Source organism: Pelodiscus sinensis, chromosome 4, assembly GCF_052426305.1.
Source record: "Pelodiscus sinensis isolate ZL-2025 chromosome 4, ASM5242630v1, whole genome shotgun sequence".
In the NCBI taxonomy this organism is placed as follows: Eukaryota; Metazoa; Chordata; order Testudines; family Trionychidae; genus Pelodiscus; species Pelodiscus sinensis.
Window position 1 is genome coordinate 127,695,741 of NC_143055.1, and position 15,840 is coordinate 127,711,580.

At 40.4% G+C, this 15,840-nt stretch overlaps 1 protein-coding gene across 3 annotated transcripts in view; it reads right to left on the reverse strand.

Moving 5' to 3' along the window:
* Positions 1-15,840, reverse strand: part of MRPL1 (mitochondrial ribosomal protein L1) — a 39,519-nt gene that overhangs the window by 12,044 nt on the left and 11,635 nt on the right. For all 3 annotated transcript variants that reach the window (XM_075929457.2, XM_075929456.2, XM_089778124.1), the window contains exons 6-7: positions 15,603-15,714; positions 9,933-10,033 (exon numbers count right to left, since the gene is read on the reverse strand). In XM_075929457.2, coding sequence (XP_075785572.1) covers positions 9,933-10,033; positions 15,603-15,714 — 213 coding nt within the window. The remainder of the gene's footprint in view (positions 1-9,932; positions 10,034-15,602; positions 15,715-15,840) is intronic.

Here is a 15,840-nt window from a genome sequence, read left to right on the forward strand (position 1 = left end):
CATTGTATGGTCGGGGGGTGGTGGCGTTGGGGTCTCTACACGGAGCTGCCTGTCTCTGGTGCTGGGACCCCAGTCTCTTGGGGCGGGCTGCCTTTGCTCGCGGGTCTCACTCCTTGCTGCACAGCTCGTTTGTTTTGTTGCGGAGCCTTTTCTCAGCTGAGACCCCCACCCTGGCTGGCCTGTGCTGCTGTTGCGCTTTGAACGTTATGCTAAGCATTTTGGAGCATTTAGTTTGAACCTGTGTAAAACACTCCTGGGCAGATAAACGGCCCGGGAGAGTAGAGGGGTGGATTTTAGCGATGCTTCATTCTGAATTTTTGCTTGGTCTGAAATGAGAGAAGAAGTTTCTTTCTGTGTGAATTAAACAGTCTGTAAAATACTAGTTCTTTCTTATCGTAATCACTCGGAGGGGCCTGTGCAAAGATACTCAGTGCAGAAGGTCCCTTATCATGATAGCCAGAGACCCGACAACACACAGATACCTCTAAGAAGTGTTAACAAGAACAGCCGGGATTCTGGAAACTGGAAGCTCTCTAAAAATCCAGTGCAGTCTTCACCCTTGAGGTTACTCACTTCTTGCAATTGAACAATGAAAATAGGGCGATTGGGTTGCAGGATTTGGTTTTTTTTATTGTAGCCTTTCTGTAATTGTTCCAGTGAGTTAATGCACTTCCTCATGTTTGGATTGCAGATACTGCTGGGGAAGCTTTGTTTATTTAAAACTGACCTGCTGGGAGGGGGTTGTTCCTTTTGTGCTGCTTTGTGATGTGTAACTGTAGCCTGAACATTTTAAGGTTTTATTTGCTTTCTGTGACCTTATAGTTAGGAATTTCAAGCTTGCGATGTGAATTTGGACAGAGGGAGACTGATCTGAAATACTGAGCTGGCAGCATAGAGATGGTAGTTGAACTTCTTTGCAATTTAGTTTACTTGGCTATAAGGTATAGATGAAGAGCCCTATACAACTTCCACAGAAAGATGGAGTGGGGATGAGGATTTTCAGAAAGACCTATTGATGGAGGATTAGAGATGTAGGGGAATCAGAAGAGAACAGTTCACTGCTGAGGAAAAGGGTTTTAACTCATGCTCACTAAGGCACAGCAATTTAGCTTTAAACTTGGGTTAGCAGTGCTAGCTCATCTGAGGCTGCCCTATAGACTTTAACAGTATACTAATAAGAGTTAAATGCTGTGTTGCTGTATCTTCACTGTTTTGTCCTAAATTAGCTACCCTTGAGTTAAGCATACTTTTTTTATGTAGACATACCCAAGAGTGGTGAAAAGGCATACTTGCATGCAGAATATTCTCAATAAAAACTTATTGAAACTAAAAACAGTGTACCATCCTATGTATTTTCGGGTTTAAAAATGTGGCTCTCAAAATAAATTTCAATCGTGGTTTTGGCGAGATTTGGCTCAGTTGAAAAAAAGGTTGCCCACCACTGGCCTATACCAAGGGGTCTGCAATATTATACTCCACTATTTTTCCCTCCAAAACAAAACAGGCAAGTGATTTTAAAATTCTCCAACATGGATTATATTAATTTACATAGCATACCTCTGATAAAGGAGGCAGAGTTTTAGATACAGAGGAGAGCTTGCAGTTTTCAGGGGCAAAAGGGTACATGAAAATTCATTTGTTTTACATTATGTTTGGGGGAACTACCTTCTGGTTTTTTTATGGTACACAAGGAAAACAAATACTTTTGCAACTGCTTCATAGTCTATAGCACTTTATGAATGCATTTCACTTTTAGAGCTTTGTTAGCAAATAGGTTTTGCAAATATTCTCAAAGAGGAAAAGTTTAGTTGTGTATACTATATAATTTAACAATAATATGAAATAGTAGGTCTTCATTCAGAATATATTTTACAAAACCTAAATGCTTGCAAGATTTCTGACAAGATATTGTGTGCTTCAGGTTTTGTCAATTTCCATCAACTTTCTTGCATTGGAGTGAAATTTGCCATTTTGTTTACTTTATGGATCACCTCCATCAATAAAGCCTTTGCTTACTACAACTGACATCCCTCCTGTAAATACCCATTTTCCCCAAAGGCTCCAAAGGCGCCACGGTTTTATCAGTGATTCACAAGCAAAAAACCAAAAATATAAAACCCCAAACACGCTAAGCTAACCCTTTTTTAATCCATGTAACCATTTTACAGATTATGATATGATTTGTGGAGGAAGTTTTTGGTAAATATGGGGTGCTCTTAGGAGCTTAGTAATGGGTATCTTGTTAAGGAAAAAATAATGGAACATCCCACAAAAAAAAAGCTATATGCATAGGTAGAGCTGTTTAGCTCTTTGGTGCTAAATTACAAACAGAGAGGATTGATTTCCCTTCCTGCTCTCCCAGCCCCAAAACTCTAGATACTGCATCTTGCTTTTATAGTTAATTCACAGCAGTTTAATTACTCTCTCCTCTCCAGTGTCTAACAGTCTGATCATACTCACCTGAGTTCCCATGCCTTTTGTTCTAAAAGCAAAGATAAATACAGAGCACCATTTCATTGAAAAGAGCTTTGCTTTCTTCACAGTTGCCACTCACAATCACTTTCTGTTCAGTCAAATTCATTTCATACAATGTTCAAGAGTTCTAAAGAAGGTAAAACCTGGCCCTCAGTCTCACAGTCATCATTTCTGTTTTTGCAGCACACGGAATATAGGAGAGCAATGCACGTCAGAAGATACATTCCCACAATAATCCATACTAGGGAGCCAAACACAGCAAAGCAAACCAATCCACCTTCCATTTTATTGTGTGCTCTTTTTTCTGAGCGAGGTGTCTAGAGCAAACATGCATTAGTGTCAATTTAACCAATACATTTTCCAGTCTTCAGTTTTTCTATGACCGTTTACCTTATGAAAAGAGCTCTGCCTTAAAAAAAATAAAGATAGCAGTTCTCAAATAATTAGAATTGTAGTGATGTTAATAATGGGCAGGCTAAAAGAGCTTCAACTAAAAATTGGTAATTAAAAAAGAAAGTGTTCGCCCCCAAAACAGTGTGATTATTTACAGCTTATGTCATGGTACATATTTGTTTGATGTCTGATGACAAACTAGAAAGCTGGCTAATTTCTCACTGTACATTAGCTGGATTTACAGACATGATGTTATATCAGAAGGAACCTCGACTGAGAACTGGATAAGAAAAACAAATTCAGCACAAACGCTAAGGACCCATACCTGAGATCCTCACTCATGCAGAACACTAATGTAATTTAACAAGAATTCTGCCCGTGGAAGGTTCTCAGATTCGGGTCTTTAGCATTTATGCTGTATTTCTCTTTCTTGTAGACATTTTTACTCAAAATTTATTTATCATACCCAGCTTCTACATGTGTTTAAAATGAAACCAGATTTATTATTTTCATTTTAGCGCATGAAAAGCTTCTGGATGCTGAAATCTAAAGAGTGCTCCTGTACGTCGTCTTGGTATGAAACATTAATTGCGCCTTTTTGATAGTAAGCTTTAAGAGACCTACTTGTAAGTGATTTTTTTCCCTCATTTCAGGAGTGCAGCATAATAAAACTCCTTTATGAGAATAGTCAAATATCTCATTATAGAGGGAAGAGCAGGGGCTGAAACAACCCCTTTACTGCCAAAAGCACAGGCAACTCAGATCCACTGGGGCGTGGAGGAGACAGGAACAGAACATTGTCTCTTTTCCCTGAGACCACAGCCCCTCTATTGCTGCTTGCCACTCTTCAGTGCCATTCCACTGGCTGCAAACGTGTGTTTGGGAGAATATTGGCAAGTGAGAGAACACGGAGCTGGCTGGCACAATCTTATTTTCCTGTATTCCTCATGGATCTGAACCACCCCTTTGGAGATGGGTGCAAAAGGAGACTCAACACAGCAGCCAGCAGGAGCACATGGGAGGGAGCATGGTTTCTGTAGAAGCCTGACTGTCATGCAAGTCTGGTTGCGCCAAAAGGTTTAAATGTAGGATAAAATAACTAAACAAGTACAAATGGTTGCTCTGAAAGCAGAGTTAAATTATATGAGGAAATGAAAATGCTTGCCGTCTTGGAAGCATGCTGGAGCAAGGAAGAACTAAAATAAGATTGAATTAAATGTTAAGGAGTACTGAGGCATCAGAATAAAGGCCTTGTGTATTCCAGCAAACTTTCTAACCTCAGTTTATTTTGCATGGTAGCAATAATAGAAGCTGTGTTACCTTATGCTGAATGGTTAAAAACATTTGAGTCCTGTCCACATGATTGCCCCTGTTGTTGCTCTCATGATAGAGTTGCACTGATGGTTCATTACAGCTGCAGAGTTGGCTAGCTTAAATGCAGACAGAGGCTTCTACTGGAAAACAGCTGTTCCATTGGTTGAGCAAGCAGCTGGCACTGGGATATTTACACTTTGCCTAAGGCTAGAAAACTACAAATACCATTACAGCGCAAAGCAAGCAGATTGCCTTACATTAATCGTAAAAGGCTAAATTATACCCCATAATCAAATAATGAGAAGGTAGGAAATTCACACTGCTGTCATTAGACTTGTGGGCAGCAGTGTTTAGCCCCAGTGAACTAGGCAGTGTACCGATGGCTTTATTTTGGAATGACCTGTGGAGGAACACAACCTCAGAAATTATTCCTGTCTCTTCTGTGTGAGGCATTATTGCTTTTTTCTATAAGAGTAATTAATCTACGCTCTTATAAATGCTGTCAAGAGTTCTAGCTGAAAACTCCTTTAAGAACAAGAAATATTTAAGATGCTAGTGCAGTGGTCCCCAACCTTTTGGGGCTGCCGGGCACCCGGAGGCGGGGCCACTCACCCATATGCCACATGCCCAGTGCCGGCGCCACCCATGCACCACACTCCCGGGGCCAGCGCTGTTCCTTTGCCACACGCCCAGGAGCTGGCATCGCCCACGCGCTGTGCGCCTGGGGCCGGTGCCACTCCTGTGCCACGTGCCCAGGGTCTGGGACGCTCATACGCCTCACGCCCGGGGACGGGGCCACCCATGTGCTGCGCACCCTGGCTGGTGCCGGCCCTGTGCCGTGCACCTGGGGCTAGTGCTACGCCTGTGCCGTGTGCCCAGGGGCCAGCACCGCCCATACGCCGTGCGCCCAGGACCAGCACAGCCCTTGCGTCATGCCCCCGGGGACAGGGCTACCCATACGCTGCGCACACCCAGGGGCTGGCACCGCCCATACACCACGTGCCCGGCCCCAATCACTCAGTGGGTGCACAGAAATGGCCCGGTGGGCACCATGGCGCCCGCAGGCACCGCACTGGGGACCACTGTGCTAGTGCCTTCAACTCCCACTGAAGTTAAATCATTTTAAAAGGCTCACTACTTCTCACAAAAGGGGGTTTATTTATACATGCAGTTATTCAGAACTAGTCCTGAATGTCCACACATGTAGTTAATCTCAATCCAAAATAAGACAGCCCTGTTCCTATTTAATGTAGCTAATCCTGAATAACTCCAAGTGAAGACAAACATTTACATTTGAGACCTGAAAGAAAGAAGAGCTCAACCAGGTACTAAAATTCAATGTAAAGTCTCCTCTTTCAGGTCTTACCAAAGACAACATAACATAATATAAACCAGGACTTGTCTTGCCAACACTCACAAAATGCAGCAGCTAGATTTTTTACAAGTTTATAAAGCAAAAAAATATCTACTAAATTTAAAAGAAAATCATCATGGCCTTAAGTCAAGTTACTGTGGGAGAGGGGAAATGGTATGAGTTTGAAGTGGAAGCAGAGTTTTCAGACTTAATTCTATTTTCTTTTATTCATTTTTTTTTTACTTCCTTTTTTTTTGTAAACAACTAGCGTCACTTGCACTTATTTGTATTCATTTTATTCAAATTTTTATGGCCTAGTTACAAACCAAGGAAACCAATAATTTGTTATGAAAACAGCAATAAAATTTTTAATTCTATCAATGAAAATGATGCTGCTGTAACACACATTCTTTGAAACAGGCTATTTATAACTTTCTATTTCAAGGAAATTAAACTCATACAAAACATACAGAAAAAACCCAACAAATGGTCTGGTAGCACTTTATAGACTAACGAAACATGTAGATGGTATCATGAGCTTTCATGGGCACAGCCCACTTCTTTAGGTGACCGAAGTTATGAGTTGGGGATATAAGAACTCGAAATAAATAGGAGAGGAGAAGGTGAGGTGCCCACGAAAGCTCATGATACCATCTACATGTTTCATTAGTCCATAAAGTGCTACTAGACCATTTGTTGTTTTTTTCTGTTACAGACTAATTTGGTTACCCCCTGAAGCTACAAAACATACAGTACAGAAACTAGCCCTCTGTCCTACACATCACCTTCTGACAGCTTTTTTGTATGGAAAAAGGGAGACCTGAGTTAAATTCCTGGTTTCACTCATTAGATCGCAAAGGCTAAGAATTCTGTGACACAGCAAACAGCTTTGGAGAAAGGGGAATGTATGGTATTATCCACAGCAATCTACCCATCTTAAAGAAAGTCCCATTCAAAGATAGTTCCATTCTATCTCTGCAGCTGGAAGGATTATAATATCTAAATGGGCCCTTTTGGGAGATGGAGGAAAACAGGAACACATGATTGCTGCATCTCAGGTTCCATCCTCTAAATTTTGCAAACTGAACACAGCTGTCATCTTCTCTGGTTCCCATCAAACACTTCATTTATTAGGTTGGAAAACATCACAACTATTGATTTGTATGGAAGAGTGATGTTACAAGGAATGATAGGTCAGAACAAATTAATGGACAATTTCATTCAGCAAAGATCATTTTACGCTTTCTCTTCGAGAAAGGCCACCCTGGCTGATAAGTGGGCTGGAAATATGGTACAGCTTTAGCCTTTGTTGCAGTTTGCAATTACGTTATCACTCACAAGATTTAAATGTCAGGTTTTTTAAATGTAGTACAAGTTGGAACTCCCTGGTCCAGCACCTTTGGAACCTGACCAGTGCCAAATGAGGGAATTTTCCTGATCAGGGAATGTCCCTTGCCCCCTGACCTCCTAGCACGCTGCCCCTCTCTGCAGCTGGCTCCACTCCGGCCCCACTGCCACTGGGCTCCAGAGCCACAGGACTTGGGCTCTGCTCCCACTTGGCTCAAGCTCCCCAGGGACGGGGCTCGCTGGGCTACCATCATCCCTGCTTGTGAACTGCCCGGCTGGGGCTTACCAGGGACGGGGCTCCCTGTTCCCCGCTGCTGCCTTGCTTGGTTAGGGGTTCCTGGCTGCTGGACTCCCGGTGGGCTCGCACTCCCATCACCAGGACGCTGATCCAGCAATATCTGTGGTCCTTTTGGACCACAGATTTTGCTGGACCAGCGAGTCTCGGATTTAGGATGTTCAGCCTGTAGCGAGCAGATGTACATGACACTGTGGAGCTGCACTAGGGTAAACACTGGGGTGCATTTCAGGTATAGGTAAGAGTTCAATGGTATGATACACGTTGAGAGTCAGCAGAACATACCCTTCTAAGCAGGATTCTAGCACCTGAGACTAAGACAGGTTCAGGAGTAGGGATGTAAGCAGCTAGTCGAATAGTCACATATACTTATCGGGTAGTCGAGTGACTACTTGACTAGTCACTTCCCCCCGCCTTGGCTGCAAGAGGCAGTGGTGTGAGGTGAGCAGGAGTCAGTGCGGGGGAAGCCAGCTTAAAAGCCGGTTCCCCCCAGTACCGTCTCTGAGGGGGGCACGAGAGGCAGAGGCACAGTGGGGGACCAGGCATGAGTCAGGAATCAGCTGTCCCAGCTCGCGCCCAGGCGCCTCTGCCTTTAAATGCTTTTAATGGTCCCCTGCTGCATCTCTGCCTTTTAAATGTAGGAAGAGCCAGGCAGCTGTTACTACATTTAAAAGGCAGAGCCACGGGGGGTTAGCTCCCGACCCGGGAGCTAACCCGACTGCAGCTCTGCAGTTTCCCCCTTTATTGACTAATCTACTACTTGATTAGCTGATTAAACAAACTTAACAGCCCTATTCAGGAGAAGAGTCCTGAATCTCTATGCAGCATCCTAAATCTTGTCACCCTGTTACAGAGAGAGATGCAACTTCCACAGCAGTGTCTCTTTCCCAGTATCAACTGATGGGGCCTCTCCCAGAGCTCCACGTGAAAGAGGTTCTGTCAGGTTTCAGGATGCGGCTGGGGTCGGATGCTTATACTGTCTCCTGCTGATCATCTGGCCTTCCACACAGAGGCCTAGGTGAGAATTATTTAGGTTTGGAGTTTCATAATTGTTTCTGGATCCCCAACATAGGCTGTTGCTTAGCAGCCCCAGGGAAACCTAGCCATAAGCTGCAAGGCTCACATAGGCAATCTGCAGCAAACGTGAGTCAGAGCAGAAAGGATAAACAGTGATTAGTGCGGAGAGCTCCATATTTCTGAGTTCATCCTTTTCCTAAGGAACAGGGAGGGCTTTGTTCCCTACCATCTCTTAAAGAGTCCCAAATTCTGCACAGTTTTCAATTATTTCATTGTTACTTTGGAATTCCCGTCTGTTCTATGTCCACTTGTTGTCTTGTATTTAGACAAGTTCCTTGGGACATTTTTTTGTTATGCGTTTGTACAAAACCTTGCACAAAGAGGCCCTAATCAGGGTTCTTAGGCACCAGTGCAATACGTGAATGTGCCATTGACCCGTTTTGCTCCCTTTTCCAGAGGCACTAACAATCCGAGCCATATTCTGTATGAGACATGATAAGCTGTTCTGAGCAATACTCTAACTTTTAAGAAAAAACTGTTTAACAAAGGGAATTTTCAACTTCTATTAAATTTACATTAAGTTTCAGGAGGAAAATTTTCATGGAACTTCATTTTCAAAATATTAAGAAGTGGAACAAATCCTGACAGATATGCAGAACCCTCCAAGTAGACTGTGATATTCTTGATCCTAGAAACACTACAAGATAAAGTTCCAGGGATAAAGAATCTTGTAAATTTAATTTTGCTGGCATCAGTACAAGTAAAGCGGAGTCAGACAGGGCAGACAGCTAAAGAGAAACAAAATGGGGGAGGGGAGGGGAGAGGAGAAGAGGGAGAATCTTGAGGATAGACCAGAAACACCGAACTCAAGAGCAGAAAAGGTAATAGAAACAGATAAGAAAAGGAATATTGAAAACCATGGAAGAGATTATAAAGCCATAGTAAGAGAAATCAAGTTTAAAAACACGCATACAGTATCCAATGTACACACGTACTATATGATATAGCAAACAGTATCCAAAATTAACAAAGATACTTAAGAGAGAGAGAGAGAGTGTAAAACTTTAAATGCCCTAAGAAGCCTATAGTATATATAAAGGTACATGAAACAAGTACTTCTGGATTTCCCTATGCAAAAAGGTGGGGACTTTTTTTTTTACACCAACAGTAAACACCCTGAAAATTAAAACTAAGAAAAAAAATCAAAATGATCAGTGACCCAGAAAGTCAAAATATGAATTACTGTGAGCTTGGTCTACTGTGGAAGAACTTTTATTCAAGTGCAAAATCTTAAATGGCATTGATACAGAAGTAATGAAGTTAAATACTGTTCCCAAAGAATCTTCTTAGAATAGAGGTCTCAGAAATATTTTATTATCCCATGGTTTCATTTAGCATTACTTTCCATTAAGATATGGTGGAAAATTGTCATATATTATATGACTCTATGACAGTTTTCATTTCTCACTGAGCTAGGCATAACTTCCTTTCCTAATTTTTTAAATAGGGAAACTCTAATATTAGCAGAGGTTTAATGATTTACAGGAACTGCTCTAACTTAAATAATTCAACAGCACAATGTATTTAACTGGTTAGTGACCAACATTCCTGAAAAGCTACAAAACATACAAGTTACCAAAGGCATATTGTGTATCTTTCAGTAAATTATTAACTGCTGTGCTGAATAATAAAGCAAAATAAATTAATTATTTGCTAAAAAATCTTTGTATAGCATACCGTTGCTATTCTTGTCTCGATACAATTCTCCTCTTCTACCATGTACTCATGGCCTGCTTTAAAGAGTTCCAGCATTTTGGGGATATCACGGCCCAGAGAATCTAATTTGAAAAACAAGATGTCATGAAGTATTAGTGACCCATCTATGCATCTAGTACAACCAAACTGAGAGAGTGAAACATGTTCCCTCTGAAGGGATGTGATGTGTTTGAGCAATAAAGTAATCAAGAATCCATCCTCCTCCTCGACATCTAGTACAGTATCCTGGGATCCTTGCTGCAAGATGCTGAGGGCAGGGTCAAGGCCCCCCAGTGGACCCATAGTCTATGCATTTATGTCAAACCTAGGTTAGATGGAGTTGTTTTAGGAGCCTATGTACTTTTAATCACTAATTATTGCATAGCAATAGCTCGATTAATGGTGTAATTTATCAGCAAGAACTATAAAGTGGAGCTGCCAATGAAGCACAGCTAACGCCTGCAATTTACTCAAAAAATTATTCATGATTAATTACAATGTTAATCACACTTAAATAGAACAGCAACTGAAAAGTATTAAATACATTTGAACCTCCATACTCTGGGTATCCCTAATCTGGGAACACCCATGGTACGGAGAAGGAAGTGGCTGTGTGCGCTGCCAGTCCCCCTTTTCAGCTAGGGGGCAGCAGCACAGCAACATGTTTCCCCTGTGTCTTTTCCCTGCACTCTCACAGCAGCAGGGGGTGGTGCATGGGAGTAGTGGGCAGATGTGCACCCCCCAGTAGCAGGATGCTAGGTAAGTGCCCCAACCCCCTCATGCCTAGACTACACTGAACCCTCTCTAGCCCAGCAAAAACTTTAATCCAGCATACCCCATTTCCCAGGGTTCCCGGATTAAAGAGATGCAATTGCGTTTTTGGATATTTTTCTACATTTCAGATGTATTGACTTCCATTACAACACATAATACAGAGAGTACAGTGCTCACTTAAAATACTTTCATTTGTAAAACTTTAACACCTACAAGTCCACTTAAATCTTCTTCTTCTTGTTCAGCCAACTGTATAGAGAAACACATTTGTTTACATTTACGGTGACTCATCCTGCCCACTTCTTATTTACCATGTCACCTGAAAGTAAGAACAGTATACAACATGGCACTTTTGTAGCTGGTGTTGCAAGGTATTTATGTGCTAGATAAGTTAAACATTTGTATGCCCCTTCATGCTTTGGCCACCATTCCAGAGAACATGCTTCCATGCTAATGATGCTTGTTAAAAAATGTTTTTATTAAATTTGTGACTGAACTCCTTGAGGGGAGAAATGCTGTTTTACCTGCATTTTGCCATATATTTCGTGTACAGCAGTCTCGGAAGATGACCCAGCACACATTCATTTTAAGAATACTTTCACTACAAATCTGACAAGTCACAAAGGAGGTACCAATGTGCCGTTTCTAAAAACAGCTACCGCCCACACCCAAGATTTAAGAACCTGATGTGCCTTCCAAAATTTGAGAGGGACAAGATGTTGAGCATTCTTTCAGAAGTCTTAAAAGAGCATTACTCCAATATGGAAAGCAAAGAACCCAGACCATCAGAAAAGAAAATCAACTTTCTGTTGGTGGCATCTAACTTAGAAGGTGAAAATGAACATGTGCTGGTCCGCACTGCTTTGGATCATTAACTGAGCAGAATCAGTCATCAGCATGGATGCATGTCCTCTGGAATGGTTGTCAAAGCATGAAGCAACACAAGAATCCTTAGTGCATCTGGCACAAACATCTTGCCATACCAGCTCCAACAGTGCCATGAGAAAACCTGTTCTCCCTTTCAAGTGACTTTTGTAAACAAAAAGCGGGCAACATTCTCTCCTGCAAACATAACCAAACTTGTTTGTCTGAGCAACTGACTAAACAAGAACAAGAACTGAGGGGATTGTAGGCTCTAACATTTTGTTTTTGAGTAAAGTTATTTTTGTACATAATTCTATATTTGTAAGTTCAACTCATGATAAAAAGATTGCACTACAGTACTTGTAAGGGGGAATTTCTTGGTTTTTACCATGCAAATATTTGTAATAAGTAAAGTAAGCATTGAATATTTTGTATTCTCTGGTAATTTAAAATCAATATTTGAAAATGTAGACAACATCCCAAAATATTTAAATAAATGGCATTTTATTAATTGCAAATTTAATTTTTAAATCGTGCAATTAATCACACGATTAATTTTTTTAATCACTTGACAGCCCTAATATCATAAGAACATAAGAACAGCTGTACTGGGTCAGACCAAAGATCCATCTAGCCCAGTAGCCTGTCTGCCGACAGAGGCCAGCACCAGGTGCCCCAGAGAGGGTGGACCAAAGACAATGATCAGCGAATTGTCTCCTGCCATCCTTCTCCAGCCTCTGACAAACAGAGGCAGGGACACCACTTCTATCTCCTGGCTAATAGCCTTTTATGGACCTAACCTCCATGAAATTCTCTAGCTTCCCTTTAAACTCTGTTGTAGTCCTAGCCTTCACAGCCTCCTCTGGCAAGGAGTTCCAAAGGTTGACTACACGCTGTGTGAAAAACTTTCTTTTATTAGTTCTAAACCTGCTACCCATTAATTTAATTTGGTGTCCTCTAGTTTTTCTATTATGGGAACTAATAAATAACTTTTCTTTATCTGCCCTCTCCATACCACTCACGATTTTATATACCTCTATCATATCCCCCCTCAGTCTCCTCTTTTCTAAACTGAAAAATCCCAGTCGCTTTAACCTCTCTTCATATGGGACCCGTTCCAAATCCCTAATCATTTTAATTGCCCTTTTCTGAACCCTTTCCAAGGCCAAAATATCTTTTTTGAGGTGAGACCACATCTGTACACAGTATTCAAGATGTGGGCGTACCATAGTTTTATACAGGGGCAGTAAGATATTCTGGGTCTTATTTTCTATCCCTTTCTTAATAGTTCCTAGCATCCTATTTGCCACCGCTGACCACCGCTGCACACTGTGTGGAAGTTTTCAGAGAACTATCCACAATAACTTCAAGATCTCTTTTCTGATTTGTCGTAGCCAAATTAGCCCCCATCATACTGTACAAATAGCTGGGGTTATTTTTCCCGATGTGCATTACTTTACACTTATCCACATTAAATTTCATTTACCATTTTGTTGCCCAATCACTCAGTTTGGTGAGATCTTTTGGAGTCCCTCACACTCTGCTTCTGTCTTGACTATCTTAAACAGTTTGGTATCATCCACAAACTTTACCACCTCACTGCTTACTCCTTTCTCCAGATCATTTATGAATAAGTTGAAAAGGATTGGTCCCAGGACTGACCCTTGGAGGACACCACTAGTTACCCCTCTCCAATCTGAAAATTTACCATTTATTCCTACCCTTTGTTTCCTGTCTTTTAACCAGTTCTCAATCCAAGAAAGGACCTACCCTCTTATCCCATGGCCATGTAATTTACACAAGAGCCTTTGGTGAGGGACCTTGTCAAAGGCTTTCTGAAAATCTAAGTATACTATATCTACTGGATCCCCCTTGTCTGAATGTTTGTTAACCCCTTCAAAGAACTCTAATACATTAGTAAGACATGATTTCCCTTAACAGAAACCATGCTGACTTTTGTCCAACAAATTATGTTCTCCTACATGCCTCACCATTTTATTATCAAGATAATTCAAGATGAAAAGCCTGAAGTAGAGCAGTACATCAATTAGAGATCTGATCTGGAAGATTCTATTTTCAAACTGAAATTAAACAAGCAAACACAATACACAAACCAAACTTGTATATTTTAAAAATATCACAAGATGCTTAAAATATAGCTTGTATGCTGCAGTATTACACATTTTACACAATGTGCTGGCTCAATCCAGTCAAGATGGATGCTGTACAGCCATTCCTATTACTAAGAAGAAAGCGTAAAAGTCTCAGAGGGGTAGCCATGTTAGTTTGTAACTTCAAAAACGCATAGTCCTGTGGCACCTTAGAGACTAACAAAAATATATAGTATCGTGAGCATTTGTGGATAAGATGGATTTCATCACGACTTGGAGTAGAAATAAGAAAATCCAAATATACAACAGCAAAAGTACCACCTGTCAATTGTAGGACTTGTGTTAAAGAAGCTAATTAAGTGAGCTGGATGTATCCCATTCATAGCTTTTGATGTGAAAAAGCCGATGTCAAAGGCAGGAAAAATTGGCTTTGTAATGCTTTAGCCAGTTAATGTCTTTATTCAAGCCCAGGGTAACAGTATCAAATTTGTAGCTCAGCTAACTGGATTTCATCTACAAAGGCCTAAATGGTTTCTCATATAATATACTTGTTTGAAATCTAAACTCTATTTTACCCACTTTTTTTATTGGCTGTAGCAGAAATCAGGCATTACTACACTAGAAACTGAATAATTTCATAAGAGTACAATATAGGCTTCATTATTCTAATGCCTACCTGGAAAAGTCTGTTATGGTTTTGACAGGTTAGTAGTTTGCTCCAAATATTTATGTAAGAGCACAGATGTCTACCTGCCTGCTTGTAAATACACTGTGCAGATAGTTGGAGAGGGAAGAAAACATTAAAAGTTGAGGAAATGATATTGATTGGAATTCTCGGTGCTTAACTACGATAGCTAGCAAGAAAAACACTCAATGTTTGAACAGCATAGCATTTTAATTTGGATCATGTCAGAACTAACCCATGAAGATCATTTGGAAACAAAGGAGGGTCAGGGAGAAAGACATTTTAGAAAATGGTGTTTGTTCTAGTGGGAGAGCTGATACCCAGAGAGGGTATATTTTTAGAATCATGAAGTAACAAGCCCACAGACAAAGAAAGTAATTGTGAAAAAGAAATAGGTTAGACACAGATGCCATTCAAAGGGGGTTAAAATTGGGCAAAACATACAAATAGCTGGTAAGCTATGGTGCAAGTGATTACCCAAAATTTACACACATTTTAACTATATTTTAGTGAAAACATTTTCTTTGATATAAGCTGAAGTTGATTATAGACACATTTCAGATCTTTGCAATGTGTAAGTTTCAATGTATGTGACCAAGTGTACTTATCTACATAGATTTCTTGCTGTACATGGCTTCCTGCAGCATAGTTCCCAAAAGTTTACACAAAACAAGTCTTAATTCTAAACTCAAATTTTTTAAGATGAAGAACTGGCTCAAAGTACCAGATTTTTCAAAGATCATACTGGTTTCAAATCACAATCAAACTCAGTGAAGTTCCTCTAACACAATGTTTCTCAACTAGTGGTATGAGAACCCTTAGGGGTACTCGAAAGAAGTCTGGGGTACGTCAACACTTTTGGGAGAAAATTGGGAGAAAACTGAATTTTTGTTTTAAGTTTTACAGTGCTTTATTTTTTTTGTTCTTTTTACACCCAAACATTTCATCACCTGCCCAGCTATAATTAAGTTGTTTAAACAAATGTGTTGCAATGGTAGAAAAAAATTGTGTGTGTCTAAAAACTGTAGGTACTGGAGGTACTTATTTTTTTTAAAGGGGTACTCTACCTTGTCAGTAAAGACTTCATTCCATATATACATTGTACACAGCTTCATTTCCTAATGAACAGGCTATTGTTTATGAGAAAGCTCCTGCTCAAGGGCTTAATATTTAATACAACTATATGAATGTGATATGAAATAATAGAAAATGCCTTACTTCTGCTAGCCTTTGGAAATTTTCTTCTTATTTTGTTTTTTAAAGGCAGCAGCTTTGTTATGATTTCAGGAACAGCTATGTAAAAATCTGCACTGATTTCATCATCCAAAATCTGAAAATAAAACCAGAATAATTGTGTGTGAAAGTCTAAAATATACAAAGATGGAAATATATTTAAAAATGCAAGCAATATTTATTTTTGAGATAAATGGTCAGAATTTTTTTTAAATACCCTCCA